Source organism: Astatotilapia calliptera, chromosome 11 (assembly GCF_964374335.1).
Source record: "Astatotilapia calliptera chromosome 11, fAstCal68.1, whole genome shotgun sequence".
Lineage (NCBI taxonomy): Eukaryota > Metazoa > Chordata > Actinopteri > Cichliformes > Cichlidae > Astatotilapia > Astatotilapia calliptera.
In genome coordinates this window covers 25,913,302-25,930,804 of record NC_137432.1, presented here as the reverse complement: position 1 = coordinate 25,930,804, position 17,503 = coordinate 25,913,302, and the positions used below count along the sequence as shown (strand labels likewise).

The following is a 17,503-nucleotide window of genomic DNA, read 5'->3' as shown; positions in this document are numbered from 1 at the left end:
GATGTGACTTAGACCTAAATATAAAAAATGTCACAAACATTGTTACACCTGAGCTCACAAGCTGTGGTTTTGATGCAGCTCTATCAAATGTCACATTTATTTCTTTAAAATTATTTTTGGACTTCTTATTAATACATCCTGACTTAGAGAACATTTTTGTTTTGTCCACGTTCTTTATTATACTCATAATAAACTCGGCATAACAGTCAAATCCTCGAGAAGTTTGCCTCTACATAAGGATTCAAAAGGTCTTTTTCTTCCTGGAAATTATACTTTTACTACCATCTTTGCCTCCTACACATTTAAAATGGGGGATCGTTTGACTTTCCCTCTCAAGTCTCTGATGTTACAAGGGTACATAAAGCTGAAATGCAGGGTTGGAAATAGAACAACTTTCCATGTGCTCTGAATGAAGCTGCGTTTAGAGCACATGGTCACCCGGTCTTTCTCCAAGCCCACCCCCCTGCGCCGTCATACAGGCAGACAGTCTTTGAAGAGCATTTGAACTCACTTCAAAAGAGAAGAAAGAGATTCTTTGAGTGCCTGTGTTTAGCTGCCCACCGCACTTGCCTTACACGCACAAATGCATGCATGCACACACACATTTCTATTGTATCCTGTGCCATCTCATTCAGACATACTCAAACGCAGGGGTGGATGTGTGCCCCCACTCCAGCATGTATCATCCAGGAGATACAGCTTTATCCCATTCCCTGTTCTACCAAAAGAGTAGATTGAACAATCAGTGCGAGCATGGATTTAGGCAAAGCCTTCGGGGAAACAGAGGGGGAGGCTTTCTATCAACTCACTTGTTACTGCGAGTGATTCTAGGCCAGGGATTATGGCTGCGATTACACAGACGTGCTGGGGTCCAAAACATTATGATCAAAGCATGGAAACACACACCGGAGTGCAGCAACTAAATACCAATGAACGGACAGAGAAATTTCAGAAACCCGTACTTGAAACCATGTTTTTACAAAGCAACCCTTTCCAGGTCCTTTTGGGGGGACCTGAGGTGTTCACAGGTCAGATGAGATGTAGAATCTCTCTAAAGGGTCCTGGGTCTCTTCCCAGTTTGGTTTGCCTGGAAAACCTCCAGAAAGAAGCACCCAAATATCTAACCTATGGAGGAATCTCGTTGGGACCTCTTGTATTTAGGAGCTTATTCTTTTGGACATTCACAAAATCTCATGACCAGAGGTTAGGGGTGGAACTTTCTTTGTATCATTTATCCAAGCACTGATTTTCCTTAATGCTTAAATTCAGGTTTGCAGCAAGGCTGGAGCCTATTCCAGCTGTCACTGGGTAAGAAGCAGGCACACCCTGCCCAGGTCGCATCATAGACTGAGACAATCAGTCACACCTACAGTTAAGTTAGAATCACTAATTAGCCTAATAGTGCATTCCAGATGTAGTCGGAAGCCCCAGTTCGAGATTGGGTGTATATTGATACCACCACCATCTCCAAACTCAGAAGATATCTTATTTGTCTTACATAAAAACTCATTAACACGTGTATTGGATGAGTACAAATACCCACATGCATCGTATTGCAAATGCAAAAAGTTGAATTGCCTTAAAAGGTTAAGGCAGTAATCTGTGATTAAATATAAAGTATTGCACGTTTAGTTCAAACACTGAGGTTGGGCTAAAGACCTGTCCACTATTCCCACTTTTTCCATAAATTATTATTATGATATCTGTATAAAATCTTTTCCACTATCTCTCCATATGCACACACAAATGTCAGCACTAAAAATGAAATGAATCACCCGCTCACGTGCACGTGTGTCTGCACAGGCTGTGCCTTGCCATTGTTGGGCTGTAAATAGGAGCTGACTGTGACAGGAAGTTGAGATTACAATGCTCCCCATGCGTCCCATGTTTATTTTCTGCCTCTTTCGTCAGCGTTGGCTGTTACACGCAAACACACACACACACATCCCAGCTAGATCTTCCTCTACACATATGCACACATACACACACACCAGCTGCTCACACTCAGGTGTGTACAAATTACAGAGATAAAAAGTCCTTTGTGTGGGAGCTACATTTGACAAGTGTTTACTGACTCAAAAAAAGGAAATTAAATGCGTTTGCGTTGGTTGGGTGGTGGTGCGATGAGCATATACATGGCAGAAGTCTGTATGCCAACTTCAACAATATAAAGGAATATCTAAATGAGTTGGCAAATCCATTTGGAATTATTGCCATTTCTGAAACATGGATCAATGCGGAGAAAGGAATGGACTTTGGACTGGAGGGATATGAAGTGAATTTTGTAAATAGAAGGAACAAGAGTGGAGGGGGAGTAGCTGTGTATGTGGATAAAAACCTAAACTACAAGGTGGTAGAAAGTATGACAACTGTAATTGATAATTTACTAGAATGTATAACAATTGAAATTTATAAGGAAAAAGAAAAAAATGTAATAATTAGCTGTATATATAGAACACCTGGCTCTAGTATTCAAGTATTTAATGACTTCATAGAGGAAATATTCTCTAAAACAAATCAAAAAGTTATGTTTATCTGTGGTGATTTTAATATATATATATATATATATATATATATATATATATATATATATATATATATATATATATATATATATATATATAATTGTAGGTTGTGTATCCTTGAGGTGTTAATGGGGTTATTGAAAATGTGTACATGTGCGTATGTGTGTATATACGTATGTATGGATAGATAGAAACATATATGTGTATATATTTAAAAAAAAAATTACACATAACATATAATGTAATTGCAAGGAGGTATTTCTGTAGTCTATTGATACTAGATAGTGGAAAAGGGGTGGGATTAAATAAGCTTATGCTTCTTCCTGCTCCTTTTTGAACATGGACGTTATTTGGAGTTGTGGTTGCTCGTTTTCCTTTTGTTTGCTTTGTTCATTTGTCTCTTTTAATTCTATTTTTTTTATACTTTTTCAACATGTTCAAAATAAAGATTCAATCAATCAATCAATCAATCAATCAATATACATGGTGTGTGTCGGTGTGTGAAGAGGAAGATCGTGTCAGGGTCCGATCAGGCCGGTCACATGCTCGGCCGGTACAATATATGTATTCGAGCACACTCTGGTGTGTGCGTGCTTTCCACCCTCATAGAAAACAGAGGCCTCATTCAGTGGGGACAAAGGCATACACACAGTGCTCATGTATGCTAAACACATACATGCTGCAGATTGAGACAATGGAATGACAATGCACATATGTTGAACACTAAGTGATACAGTGGTACTGTCGCTGGGTGCTCCCTCTGCACTTTCTCTCTGGCCCTGGGAGTTTCCACACAAAGCAGTGCAACAGTTAAAGACCTTCTGACCTACAAACAGGCCCAGCCAGCTGAGTGAGTAACAGGGTGTGCATAGGCAGCAATATTTCCTGCAGCCAGCTGTTTACATGTGGTCATCAGGTTACACTTCGTGAGCGCCAATCATAACCTGTTTTACTGCTGTTTTTTTTTTTTAATTACTACTGTATTTCAGGAAAAGATAGGCCAAGAAACACAAACATGGTGGCAGCTTGGCCTAGTTCTGCTGGATTACTGAAAAATAAGAATCATAAATAGTTGCTTTATTATACTTTTAAAAAGAAGAATGTTGCTTTTTATACTAAGTGGATTTCCTTGAACTTTAATCAGTTGATTACACTAAATAAATGTGGACATTGACGTTTATGGAAGGCCAAAAGGAAAGGCAAATTTAGACCATTATTGCAAAGCTGCATGTGGGACAGTAATCACTTTAGAGCAGTTGTCTGGTTTCAATAATTGATGGTAGTTAAAATTGTCATTGTAAATAAAATATGATTAATTGCCCCCAAAGTAATCAAAAACAGCGTATTGTGTGTCAGACTCACTGCCTCAGCTTCCTCATCCTTCTAGTTAGAAGTGTTTTATCTCGCTACTGTGTGCGTTTGTCTGATTACAGGAGTGGTTTCAGGGAGTCGGACTGCTGCAACTCCACCGCACTGCTAGCTTTCAGTTTCAGCGACTGTTTTGTTCCAGCACTTGTTTTTGCTACTTGAACAATTTTCTAACTTTGTCTGCTCTCCTCTGCTCCTGTTTTTGGCATGCCTGGCCCCCGCCTCTGAACCACTCCTGCTCCAACTGTGTTCTCCATAGTCGCCACCTCACTTAACTACTCCACTCTGGATTAATTATCCTCCCTGCTCCGACAATTACACCTAGCTCGGCCATTCCTAGGACTTCCACCTCAACTGAGTTAAGATTGCGTCAACCACAGATCAGTAATCTCTATCCGCCAACCACTGGTTCCCTCCCTCTCAGTTAGTGCTTACTTCCACACATTTATAAATAAATCTTCATAACAAATGTGAAGTCGTGTTTTCTAGTTCGGTCCCCATGTTAAGTGCATGTTCTCATGTAATTTTAAGCCTACAATAAAACAATTGTTGTTCTATTTATGCACACTTCTGCAGTGGCAGCCTTTCAGCTGTGGTGTCCCATCACAATTAAATAAATGTTGGCAATGAAGCAAGCGCTTAAAACATGTGTTCCAGCATCCATGCTTGGCCGAGAGTCTGCACAATGGTGCATTTGTGCATCTGAATGCACACATGCGCCGTGTTGGTAATCTTTACCAGCTGTGCATGGCAATACCGCTGACCTCTGACCATTAATGCTGGCTGCTGACTGGCAGGCAGGGGACCTGGAGGTTTCAAGGAGCTGGGACCTCTTAGCGTGATTGCACTCATTAAACAAAAACTCTGCAATGAATGATTGGCAAAAGGCTTCATTTGCCCTAAGTTACTTCATGACAGCAAAGAGTGGTGCAAGGACTAGGAGGAAGGTTTAAGTCATGGTCTTTTCATCAGTGGAAATCTTTATTTCTCCAGCCTATTGACTTATTTCTCATGATTAAATTGGAGCTGAGGATTATAGATTGCGCCCGTTCTTTCATTCATTAACTCCACCTGAAATGTCAGGCAGCACTGATCTTAACGGTTGAGACTGAAGATCTAAAAAAAGAGCGACAGCCTGAATTTGTTTTTCTCTTTTGGTTTGATTCGGTGCAAAAGAACGGATTCATTATCAAATTAAAAAACAGGACAGTCTAACCTCTTTAACGTCTACACGCACATTTCCACGCACATAAACACACACTCGCGCAGTGTGAGTGTAATCCTCTCAACAGGAGTGGGAATTTCACAGTGGTCGTGGGAGCGGGAGGCCAGGATGACGCATGGGCCGAGGCTGCGTCCCATCAACGGAAAGCCAACACACATATGCTCAAGTCCGCACACAATACATTGGTCCTGATTAAGGGAATTTCCACCATGTGCACGGCAGACAGGAAAGAACAAGATCACTGAGGTAAAAATAATAATTACACAGTCCAAAGTGATAAAACGAACACTTCAAAACAAGCCCGCCTTTTAAATGTGTGTGCATGTGTGTGTAGGCTAACTGCCACATGTCGACTGTGGTCTCCATTATTAGCAGACTCCAGGTTTTCTCCACATGAAGGACGCGAGGTGGCCTGTTTTCCAACAGTTTACTCCATATGGGGACTGTTACCATGCACACATGCCTGTTTTATAACTTCATCAGTCTTCAGTGCCACTAATCCTGTTGCCACATTACTATTAATGTGTCTTGAGAGGCTTCATTTCGGGCACTGAAGGAGCTCCGGTGTCAAATCAGGTGACAACGCAAAGGTGCATGTTTGTTTGTGTGCGTGTTGTTTTGTTGACTGTCCTTATCGCTATAAGCCAGCTCACTTTAGAGGGAGACGACCTGGCTGCTGGAAGCTGGATGAGGACACAGGAGTGAACTTTCCCAAACAGGAGTGAACTCCTGTGTGGGGACCTTGTTGATAATCAGGCTCTAAGTCTGGTCCATCAGAGGGCACTAAGACCCACTATATATAAGCACTTAGTGGAGCTTGAGCTTCAAATCTGTTACAGCAGCAGAGGATGGACGTGCTATAAATACAGAGCCTGACCAGAAATATCCCCGTCCACGTTCTTTTTTTCTCTCTAATTCAGGATTTCTAAATCCAGATTGCAAGTCTGAATGTTTGTATGCGCACATAAGAAGTCCATGTTAATTCCCTCTGTCCCCAGAGGATACCATCTGTAGAAGTTATCTTAATCTCAGCAGTGTAAATGAGCGTGCATAAGCCTTCCCAGCCCTAAATTAAGCAATTCAAAGCATTTCCCTCCTTTAATGGCCTATGTGGCTTTCTTTAAAGTGCTTAGCTTAATCTTGGCTCTGTTTGGCAGTACACAACAAGACACAGTGAATGAGATACAGTGCTTACAGCGAGCAGCTGAGAAGAGCCCCTTGGGGTATGTGATCCCTGTAATATTCAGCTCTGAATATGCTGAAAGTTGTTGTTAACATGTAACTTCTATTGGTTTTTCATCTATCCATCAATACTGTAAACTAAAGTCTATTTATAAAAGCCAAATAAACACAATGAAAAGCAGCTGCTCTGTGGCTCAGATTTGATTTGTTTTATAGGGTTATTTGGTCTTAATGCCATTTCCTTTACCGACAAGCCCAACTTGATTAACCTAAGACGTAGGAAACACAATTCAAAAATAATAAGTAAGTTTATTCATAATAAACTCAACCAATCATTCGACGGGCAATTTCAAATACACCCCAAATCTTCACAAAAAGCCACACTGGAAGTAATCCACAGGTACAAATCAGATGATAAAGTCAGTACTTGACATTAAAGGATCACTGGTGTTAACTGAAATTAATAATCAACAACCACAGGAAACTCCTTCATAGTTAAATTTGCTCAGGTCAGTGGCATTTAAAGCCAATGAGGTCACCAAATACACCCTCAAAAAAACAAAGTCTGCACATGCCAAATTTCCCCTGAGGATTCTAATGTGTCCGCTGTGAGGTCATTACATCACACTAAATAAAAACCAAAAGCATTTTAGTTTACTAAAATAAAAATATAAACCAGACTTTAAGAAAAATGCTGTTCAAGCTGTGGCCAGAAATTCTCCTTCTTTGCTTGGAGCAACCTGGACAAGTTCATGCCTCTCCTTTTTTAGTTTTTTCTTTTCTTTCAATATATTAAAATTACTAAAAGCAAAACATTAAATTGAGAAAATTATAAACTGACAAGAATGAAAAGTTAACCCTACAAGCAGGCTGGCTGTGTCCCGAATGAATGATAGGCTGGAGCAAAGTTGTTAAACCCAGTGCTGCTGAGGGGTTACTGTAGCGCTCTCCACTGCACACTGTGTTTGTCAAAGCTGGAACAGCTGTTTGGCACGGGCCTAGGTGTAGCCCTCAGTGCTTTAAGCCTCAGACACACCACTGCAGATGCAAGAAGGAAAAGATTCTGCCTTTCTAAAATTAGTTAATATATGTCAATGAATACTAAAGATAATTTGTACGGTTCTTGTTTTGACAGTCCTTTTGTTTTAGCAACTTTATGTGAAAATAACTGTTTACGGTAACAGTATATTTCTCAGTCATCATACCTCAGAGCCCTGCTCAGTTTATCGTAGTTCATTTGGGGTTTGCACTTCCTGGCCCCCCAGAGTCGAGCCACTTCATCTGGATCCTTGATGACAAACTCGCCATAGTCCCCCTGCCAGGCGATGACATCATGATACTCCTCTTTCCTGAGCAGCTCCAGGATGAAGTGCCACAGCTGGATCTGTCTGGAACCAGGGCTTGACTCGGGCTTGTAAGCCCATTCTGGGAAGGCGAACCCTGTAATACAGAGATAAAGAGAGTGGGGATATTAGTGTTGGGTGGAGGGGGGTCATTCGAGCCTTGCCAAGAACAGTGAATGGTGATGTAGAGAGCGCGGGTCGTATTCATAAATTCTAGTAAAAAGACATCTTTTTGGATGAACTGAAGTGCACCCGGATGACTCGCCTTTTGTCTCTGTAGGGAAATACACGCTATAGAAAACTAGTTTAAAGGAAGGCAAAAGAAAAGACTAAGATATGATTACAGTTATGAGTCAGGAGCAGTTTCAGGTGACTGCGCTAACAGGGAAAAGAAGATTACAGGTGTCTGGCCAAGTATAGATCACATACAACAGTGCAGCTTAGTACAGAGTGCACTGCTCTCATTCATACTGTCGTCACTACTCTCCAAGTCCTCCCTGTATTTCCAGCAAGAAAAAAATAAGATAAACTGCAGGGCTTTTTTCTAAAAATACTTTCTCTTTTATTGGGCAGTTAGACCCTGTGAGAAGTAAAAATTAGACCTGTGAAAAATACGTAAGTGGACAGAAAAGTCAGAAACACCAGCAAGAGAAGAAAAGAGTAAAACAGACGAGATGAAGCACAAACACACATTTTTACATTTGCGACTTATTCTAATAATCAACACCTCACACCAACCTAATGGAAATTTCTGAAATCTCAAAGATGTTTTCTAACCACACCAGAAGAAATTTTAACAAAGGTCTAAGATGTTTCTATAAGATTCGTTTACACCAGTTACATTTTATTCACTTTAACTGTTTAGATGACTGTACTGATGACACAAAGCGCACCTAATTTTGATAACAGTAGAGGTATTAACACAGGTCATGGATCTATATCTCCAGAACCTCACAAGACACCATTTTTAGTGCCTACCTGTGACTATGACAAGTTTGCATAAGTGAGTCACAACTTCATTTGCACCAGATGAAGATAAACTGCTAGTTTGTGGCTAGTTATCAAATCCAATTGTTGAGGAAAATAGAGAATTTATCAGTACGGCTTCAGGCTAGGTTTTAATGCTGCTGGCTTACAGGTTTGTTTGATCTGCATCTAGACTCAAAATAAAGCTTTATTTTTTGTTATCAAAGTAGGCTAAGTTTAGCCGAATTAATAGCTTAATATTGCCTAAATGTGCAAACAGAAGTTTTCCCTTTAAACTTTTTCACTTTAAGTGAAACCCATTGGCTATTAGTAATCTTGATAGTCTAATGTACGTTCATCATTGTGTCACAGTCATTATAAGGCTCACATATGTTTTGCAGCCAACCCCTGAACTAATGCATGCGCGATGAAAATAAAAAGCAAGGATGTGAGAAGAGAAGCAACCTAAACCTCTTCAGCACTCTGATCCATATTTTCTTGCTACATGACTGACTACCTGACTGGCTCTTATTAGTAATCGGTGCATGCATGCCTCGACCTGCTCAACCCCAGCATGCCCCCTGTAACTTTAATTGTCTTAATCTGTACCGTCTGAAGCTTTGGCATAAAACACATTCCTCTGCTGTGATTAGGTCACAATTTCACCAGAGTGGCTCTTTACAGGAAACACACACGCACACTGAAACTACAACACTGAAAGCTGCAGCGTTAGTGGGCTTCATGGAACAGTTAGGCACACGAAAAACCTTTCCACCTCTCCTCCACCTCTTTCCTCTCATGCTGTCACTCTTTCCTCTGACTGTAGCAAAACAACATGGCCAGTCATCTCCCCTGCCTATCCCTCCATCTCTCTCTCTCTCTCTCCACCCTCGGCACGAAGGAAATGCAGAGCAAGAGACAGGCAGAATGAGACTGTGGGCGTGGGTATATGACTGTTTGCATGAGCATGTGTGCGCCCAAATGTACGAGTTTGAAAGAGTTTTTGTGCCAGTGCGCGTGTGTGTGTTTTTGAAAATGTTTGTGCAAGTCTCCCACTAACATTCTGTCGCCTGGGTGGTCAAGAGAATGTGACACGACTGAGCAAAACAGACTATCGCACTGTAATATTTAGCCACACGTATCCTGGACTGAACTTTTATTTTATCAACAATTATCATCGGAGCTCTGACAGACGCTCCGGTGAGGAGGTTGTCTCGCTGAAGAAATAGCATCCACCCTGCTAAAGTGTCATTATGCGGGACATTTAATGCCTTTCGATCCTGCCGATATAGTCTGTGTGATTTTTTTTGTGTGTTCTGCAAACGGCACAAGTGTCAGATTACTCCGAAAAAAATAGCCGAGCAAAAGGACCTGCATGTAACATCATGCAATGCCATGAAAAGGCTGCTGTGTGTTTACTGTGTGACACAGTGGATTAAATTAAGAAGCGTTTCTCATAATTTATCTGATGGAAGAATGCTGTAACTACCATAGATATTGCCCTAATAAAACTATTAACCCTAGAGTTAAATCAATACCTTTCTGGCATTAATGAGGGTTTATTACATGGATATTATTTTACAAGGGACACGGGGGTCAGTGGTGCCAGCAGCCATAATCATCCTGCATGCACTGTGCATTTATTTAAATGCAATCTTAACAACACAAGCTCCTGTATATGGATCTTAATACCCGATTAACGTGTTTGAGAATCATGTTTGGCTTCATCCTCCTTTGGCAAGCTGATAAACAGCTGAGAAATGAGCAAATGAAAAAAACGTATTTCATTTTTTTTAGCACTTTGAAAAAAGACTTACTCCATGGTGTAGTAATTCGAGACTGGGAGGAGGCACAAACGCAGCCTCAAAACTAAAACCAGTTAGTTTCAGGGGGTCACCAGCTAGTGTACTCCTAGTGTTGGTCACCAGGCATAGATGAATGGGTGGGCTTTGTCAGGAAGTACATCTGGCATTAAAATGTGTGCCAAATCAAAACATGTGCATCCATCCACTATGGTGATCCACTGCAAATAAGGGAGCAGCTGAAAGTTTCTTGCCTTTTGAAAGTAGACAGCAAATTATCCAAAGCATTGAAGACTCTGCTGAGAATCCATAAAAAGTAGTGGTGAAATCATTACGATGAGTGCTGAGAACCACAGAAGCTGCTGTTAGTGACCTCTGCCCATATCTACTATTAGTGCTGAGCCTCCCTCAGCAGTTTATGATGCTTGAATACATAGATCAGGAGTGTGATGACTGACAAAGCACTGAGAGGACTAATGAAAATCAGGAGCTGCATGATACTGAAGATAAAAATGAACTTCTCTGGTTAACATCTCATGCTTGATTCTCTCTTACAGCTGAATATAGTTGATAGAGCTGTCTTTATGTCTGTTGCTGGAGTTTAATTTCTCATTTTTCTGGGCTATAGCTAGTATAGCTGAAACTATAGTATTAAACTGTTTAGCTGGCTGTTGGCCTGTTGTATTTGATATTTGCTTTGTATCTATAAAGTTTGGGGGGGGGGGGGGGGGGGGGGGAAGCATGAATCAATATCTCCCAGTCTTGTTTTCTACAAATTAGATTTTATATAGCAGAAGCCTTCTCTCATTCAAAGCACATCTGCCAGACATCTATAAATATGTCCGTAAGCGTTGCTATTAGGGCTGCACGATTAATCGTTAGAAAATCGCGATCTCGATTCATACTTATGTGCGATCTCATTTCCAAATGACAACGATTTAAAAAAAAAAAAAAAAGACGACGATTGTACCGCATTTTGATCCGGGACGTACTCTGCATGAAAACAAGCGCTCACTCTTCCTGCTCAACAAATGACAAGGGCGGAGCCTTATACCACGTGACACAGAAGCTGTGCCGTGTGATGCTAAAATTAGCAGGGAAAAAACAACGGAGAGCACGTCAGGGATGACGAGAAAGTGACAGGAGAAAATCCGTCCCGGTCAACCACCCAAACATCAATAACGGGAACCTTATACAGCGCTTCCCTATACCCGTCCAACTCCCGCAGGCACAAAGAAATTACGGCGGCTTCTCACTTATCACCTGACCAAAGATATGGCTCCCATCAACACTGTGCAAAACGAGGGATTTAGGAAAATGATCAACACCCTAGACAAACGCTACACAGTGCTGTCCCGCAACTATTTTTCTATTGTTGCACTACCTGCTCTATACACGCAGTGTCGAGCAACGGTGGAGACGGAATTTCAAGCAGTACGACATTTTGCGGCAACAACAAAACGTGAGACATTTGTTGTTTTATGTTCAGTCTCAACTGTTACGAAGTTGATGTGCAGTTAATAAGTGCAATAAATATTTATATTGGAAAAGAAAATCGTGAAAGAATCGTGATCTCATTTTATGCAAAATCGTGCAGCCCTAGTTGCTATTGAAGCATTTCATCACCTTGAGTAACTTAACTAGTGCATTTAGGCTTCCTTTGTTTTTTTAGACTAAAAAATAAAACCAGAAAAGGAAAGAGCTCTTCCTATGTGTCTTCTTACTCATCTGATGTAGGCTCGTTTCTCACCACCTTTTCTTGGTGGTTTTCCTCCACAGTGTATTTGCGAGACACGGTCAGTGAATCATTCAGTCATCCCACCTACTCAGGAGTCATTTTGTGATTGAAAAGAAAGATTTTTGAATATCACTCAAAGTATGTAGAAGATGCCTACACATTTTCCTTCTACAAACTCCAGACAGGATCTTATCAGCACTGACTCTTATGTAGATAGTGGGTGGCCAACGAACGGCAGCTGTGCAGGCAGCCAGTTTGTTTAAACTAAAGATTATTGTTTAGTTGTGTGAAATGACCATGGGTGTAAAAAAAAAAAAAAAAAAAGCAAAAAGCTGCAAACTGTGTCATCCGTGGCTGTATATTCTCAGACTTTCCAGGTTTGCATATGTAGGTAGCAGTTAATACGCAAATGGCACCACACTCACTCACTGTCATTTTATTTCCTTTTTCACTTCCCACCCCCCTCTTCCTCCTCCTCCTCTTTCTCTTTCGAATATTCAAGTAAACACGTTTGGCATGATCAAACCCTACAGTCACAGGGGAAGAGACCTGCGGCTATCATAAACATACTGGCTCACTGAGCGTGCTGCTGCAACGATTTAAAAAAAAAATTAAATAATCACCCACACAAACACTCCTACTGAACATGACAACACCATCTTTCCAGACAAAGGAAAAAATACTTTTAACTCCCAAATAGACTTAAATGTGTGTAGCTGATGGCTAAAAGATGTGACTGAAAAGAAATGTGTGAGCAGTGCAGAACATTTGTTAACAAATGACCCCTGAGATTCTGCTTTAAAGAAAGATTAAGGGTTAAAACAGGACCTTTCACATGCTATAACTTGTTTTGACCAGCCAGTTATCCCACGTGATGATATGATCTCTTAAAAGTTTACACAAAATTCACCTTTTGAAGTTTTCTCCAAAGAATTATCAGAAAACAGATAAAGGTCAAATGTTTGTTTCTGTTACTCAACATTGTTAATTCTAAAATGATGCACTTTTGCTGTTGAAATTATAATACTTTCCATGATGCTTAAAGTTGAGGGGGTGCAAGATTTCAGCTTTAAATTATGACACTTGGGAGTGGGTGTAAAATTGATTTGGTTGCTGTTTTTCAGCCTTGAAAATTGTGGCCATCTCCTGTATTTAAGAAGATAAGAGGGTTTAAAAATGTTGGAAAAGATAGTGTGAATTCAAAAGCAGCAAATTTAGACAAACCTCTGTGATTTGAGGGCCTGTAACACAGAATATTTTTTATAATATGTAGGGCTGTTCGACATAACGATATATTGGATGACGATATTAAAAACGTCTATCGTTTCATTTTACAGAGATTTTCCTTGTTTGAGGTGATCAAATACTTATTTTCCACCCTAATTTACAAATAAATTCTTTACAAATCCTACCATGTGGATTCATGGATTTTTTTTCACATTCTGTCTCTCACAGTTGAAGTGTACCTCTGGTGCAAATTACTGACCTCTGTCATCATTTTAGGTGGGGGAACTTGCACAATCGGTGGCTGACTAAATACTTTTTTGCCCCACTGTATGTCGTGTGCTTACAGATGAGAAGCAAAAAAGAGCCGCCAGGTGCTAAAAAATAAACCTTCGACTCAAACGTTAGAACAGGCTGTTCCCCGCAGCACGCTGTGTAATAAATACTCACAAAGAAAATGGCAGTTGTTACAACCTATGTCTAAAAATGTATCGTTTCATGCATCGGTTAAAACACTGGACTCCAGATACACGACGCCCAGCTGGAAACACTTCACACAAGTTGAGCTGCCCGAGATTCACAGAATTTTCAGAAAATGTAAAATTTTTGTGATTTATATCGTTATCGGACGATAGATGTCTTATATCGAGATATAAGATTTTGGTCATATCGCACAGCCCTAATAATATGAATATGCCAAAGCTGACTTGGAGGGGGTCAGGTGGGATCTTTTCACAGATTTGATTGATTTTATATGGAATGGCCCAGATTACTGTTTACTGGGAGTCCTACTGTCTGCAGGGAGTTTTTATGAATGTCCAAGCAAGGCTCTTTAAAAAAAAAAAGAAAAGAAAGAAAGGAAGAAAAAGAAAATGCAAAATAAACCTCAAAGGGAAAGCAAAGAAAATAGTATTGCTGCTATAGCAAATATTGTGCTGGCAGCAACTCTGTGTGAAGATATCCGTAATGATTTTTTTGGGGGGACTTTGGCAGCGGTCACTGTACAGACACATCACACTTCAGGTCACTGGGTGAAACTGATACACAAGCAAACACTTAGAAGACCGGCAGCTACAGCATGTGTGTGAAAAAAGAAGACATTTCCAACTGAAAACGACACATTATCGGCCTCTACAGCACACGCCTTTCATATGCATATGTCGGTGAGGTTTATAGAGCGCAGGTTCTCAATGGGGTTCAGATCAGGTGAACAAGGTGGCCATGTCATTAGTTTTTCTTCTTTTATACCCTTTCTTGCCAGCCACACTGTGGAGTACTTGGACGCGTGTGATGGAGCATTGTCCTGCATGAAAATCATGTTTTTCTTGAAGGATGCAGACTTCTTCCTGTACCACTGCTTGAAGGTGTCTTCCAGAAACTGGCAGTAGGACTGGGAGTTGAGCTTGACTCCTCAACCCAAAAAGGCCCCACAAGCTCATCTTTGATGATACCAGCCCAAACCAGTACTCCACCTCCACCTTGCTGGCGTCTGAGTCGGACTGGAGTTCTCTGCCCTTTACCAATCCAGCCACAGGCCCATCCATCTGGCCCATCAAGACTCACTCTCATTTCATCAGTCCATAAAACCTTAGAAAAACCAGTCTTGAGATATTTCTTGGCCCAGTCTTGACGTTTCAGCTTGTGTGTCTTGTTCAGTGGTGGTCGTCTTTCAGCCTTTCTTACCTTGGCCATGTCTCTGAGTATTGCACACCTTGTGCTTTTGGGCACTCCAGTGATGTTGCAGCTCTGAAATATGGTCAAACTGGTGGCAAGTGGCATCTTGGCAGCTGCACGCTTGACTTTTCTCAGTTCATGGGCAGTTATTTTGCACCTTGGTTTTTCCACACGCTTCTTGTGACCCTGTTGACTATTTTGAATGAAACGCTTGATTGTTCGATGATCACGCTTCAGAAGCTTTGCAATTTTGAGACTGCTGCATCCCTCTGCAAGATATCTCACTATTTTTGACTTTTCTGAGCCTGTCAAGTCCGTCTTTTGACCCATTTTGCCAAAGGAAAGGACGTTGCCTAATAATTATGCACACCTGATATAGGGTGTTGATGTCATTAGACCACACCCCTTCTCATTAAAGAGATGCACATCACCTAATATGCTTAATTGGTAGTAGGCTTTCGAGTCTATACAGCTTGGAGTAAGACAACATGCATGAAGAGGATGATGTGGACAAAATACTCATTTGCCTAATAATTCTGCACTCCCTGTATATGTACTATGTTTAGCATATAGATTTCTTCAAGGATAAATGAAATTATAATATTCAAGAGTGGTTACTCCTACACATCGGAAAGAGCCAAATTGATGCGGTTCAGGATCTGATTAGCATCCCCCTAAGGTGATGTGTTTAGACCATGTCCAACTCGGAGGACACCCAGGGGCAGACCCAGGACAAATTCAAGTGCTGAATTATGGCAGAAAACTTTGCTAAAACTATGATGCATTGCTGTCCTTCGCGTTTTATGTAAAATGTCGTCTCTTAAAAAAAACAAAAAAAGCCCCCTGTTATGATTACTATTATTGTTTTTGTTGTTCGTCTGTGTACATTAATTTTTTCATGTAGTGGCAGCAGTGTTGCTAAAAATAAATTCAAGGCCCAATGATTCACTGTCAAGAGCAGCAGCGCTTTAAAAAACACAAGAGCTACGAGCACAATGCACCGGCGTGCATGTATGTTCTTTACATACATCATGCTGTCATGTATAACTCATCGGTTACCTGTCAAATCCTGAACATCAAAGACCTCATATGATGCCTGCCCGGTGCTGGTAGAGGACAAAGCATAAGCGACTCTCTTTAGTGACCCTGTGAGCGAGTGTGTGCGTGACAGAGATGGTAAGGATTATGTTTAGAGGAATGCTGAGAGCAAGAACAGGTGTCTTTGTCCTTCTATCCACTCAGCCCAAGCAGTCCTGAGTCACAGAGGATCAGCTATCGCTCGCGCACACACACACACACACACACACACACACACACACACACACACGCTCCGATTTGCTTCAGCCTCATACAACTGATAGGAGAAGTTTGGGAATCTTGGAATCGGTGTGTGTGTTTTATCATACAACCTGTGTAGATGACTAACACAGGGAAAGCAGGAGTAGGGAAGAGCTTGCAGACCATGACCTAACCTCCACTCACCACCACCACACTTAACCTCTCTGACCTCGACTCTCTGTCTATTTGGCTCCCTTCCTCCCTCACCACTCTCCCTCCCAGGGGAGACACCAGATAGCCTTTACAGCACACACACACACACACACACACACACACACACACACACACACACACACACACACACACTCTGCATCAATAATGTAGAAAATGGTGTGGCAGTTGACGATAGGGGTGCGCCTAATCTCTGCCCTGGGACACTGGAGAGAGTGTGAGTGTGTCAAAAAGTGTGTGTTGTGAGTTGGGACAACTGAGGGGCAGGTGGTAGAAAGTGATGCAAAAGGGACAGAGAAGAGGAGCAGGAGGGGGAAGAGAGGGAGGGAGTAATGGGGGTGTTGCTGAAGTGAAAGAGAAGAAGGCAAGACGAGATGGGGTGAGCTCTAGGACAAGAAGAGAACAGAGAAAAGAAAGTAGGAGAAAAGAGACAGGGGAGGGAGATCTGGGAAACAAGAGTGGGATAAGAAAGAGAGAGACAATGGCTCGAGTGGGAGAGGAGAGAGGGGGTGGATGGAGGGAAAGGGGGATTAAGGGAGCGATGAGATCATTGCTCGTCTGGTAGTCTGTTGTCATCCAGGTCAGATTGCTTATCCCCTCCCCTCCTCCTTCACTGCTTCTCTCCTTCCTCCTTCTCCTTTCTGAGAGTGCGGATGCCTCTTTTCCTCCGTGTGATATTGGCGGCAAGCCCCCTAGCAGACTTCTAACACTGCTGCTATTCCAGCTATGTGTGCTGCTCACCAGTCCAACAATGACTTCCACAATGCAAGAGGAGAAGGAGGGGCCCAAGGAGATGAAAGCTAGTAAGTGAGGAAAGAGTGGAAGGGAGAGAAAGATAAACAGCACAAGATTCATGAAGAAGGAGAAATGGTGCTGAGCTGCTCGAGAGCTCTCTTATGGATGCCCGCTCCATAAGTCGCAGCCTCTCAAGAGGATCTCTTTTCGTG

General features: G+C 41.6%; 1 protein-coding gene across 1 annotated transcript in view; it reads right to left on the bottom strand.

Annotated features, from left to right (window-relative positions):
• erfl3 (Ets2 repressor factor like 3) overlaps positions 1-17,503 on the bottom strand; it is a 62,393-nt gene that overhangs the window by 8,113 nt on the left and 36,777 nt on the right. Inside the window, exon 2 of the mRNA XM_080308412.1 lies at positions 7,506-7,740. Coding sequence (XP_080164538.1) covers positions 7,506-7,740 — 235 coding nt within the window. The remainder of the gene's footprint in view (positions 1-7,505; positions 7,741-17,503) is intronic.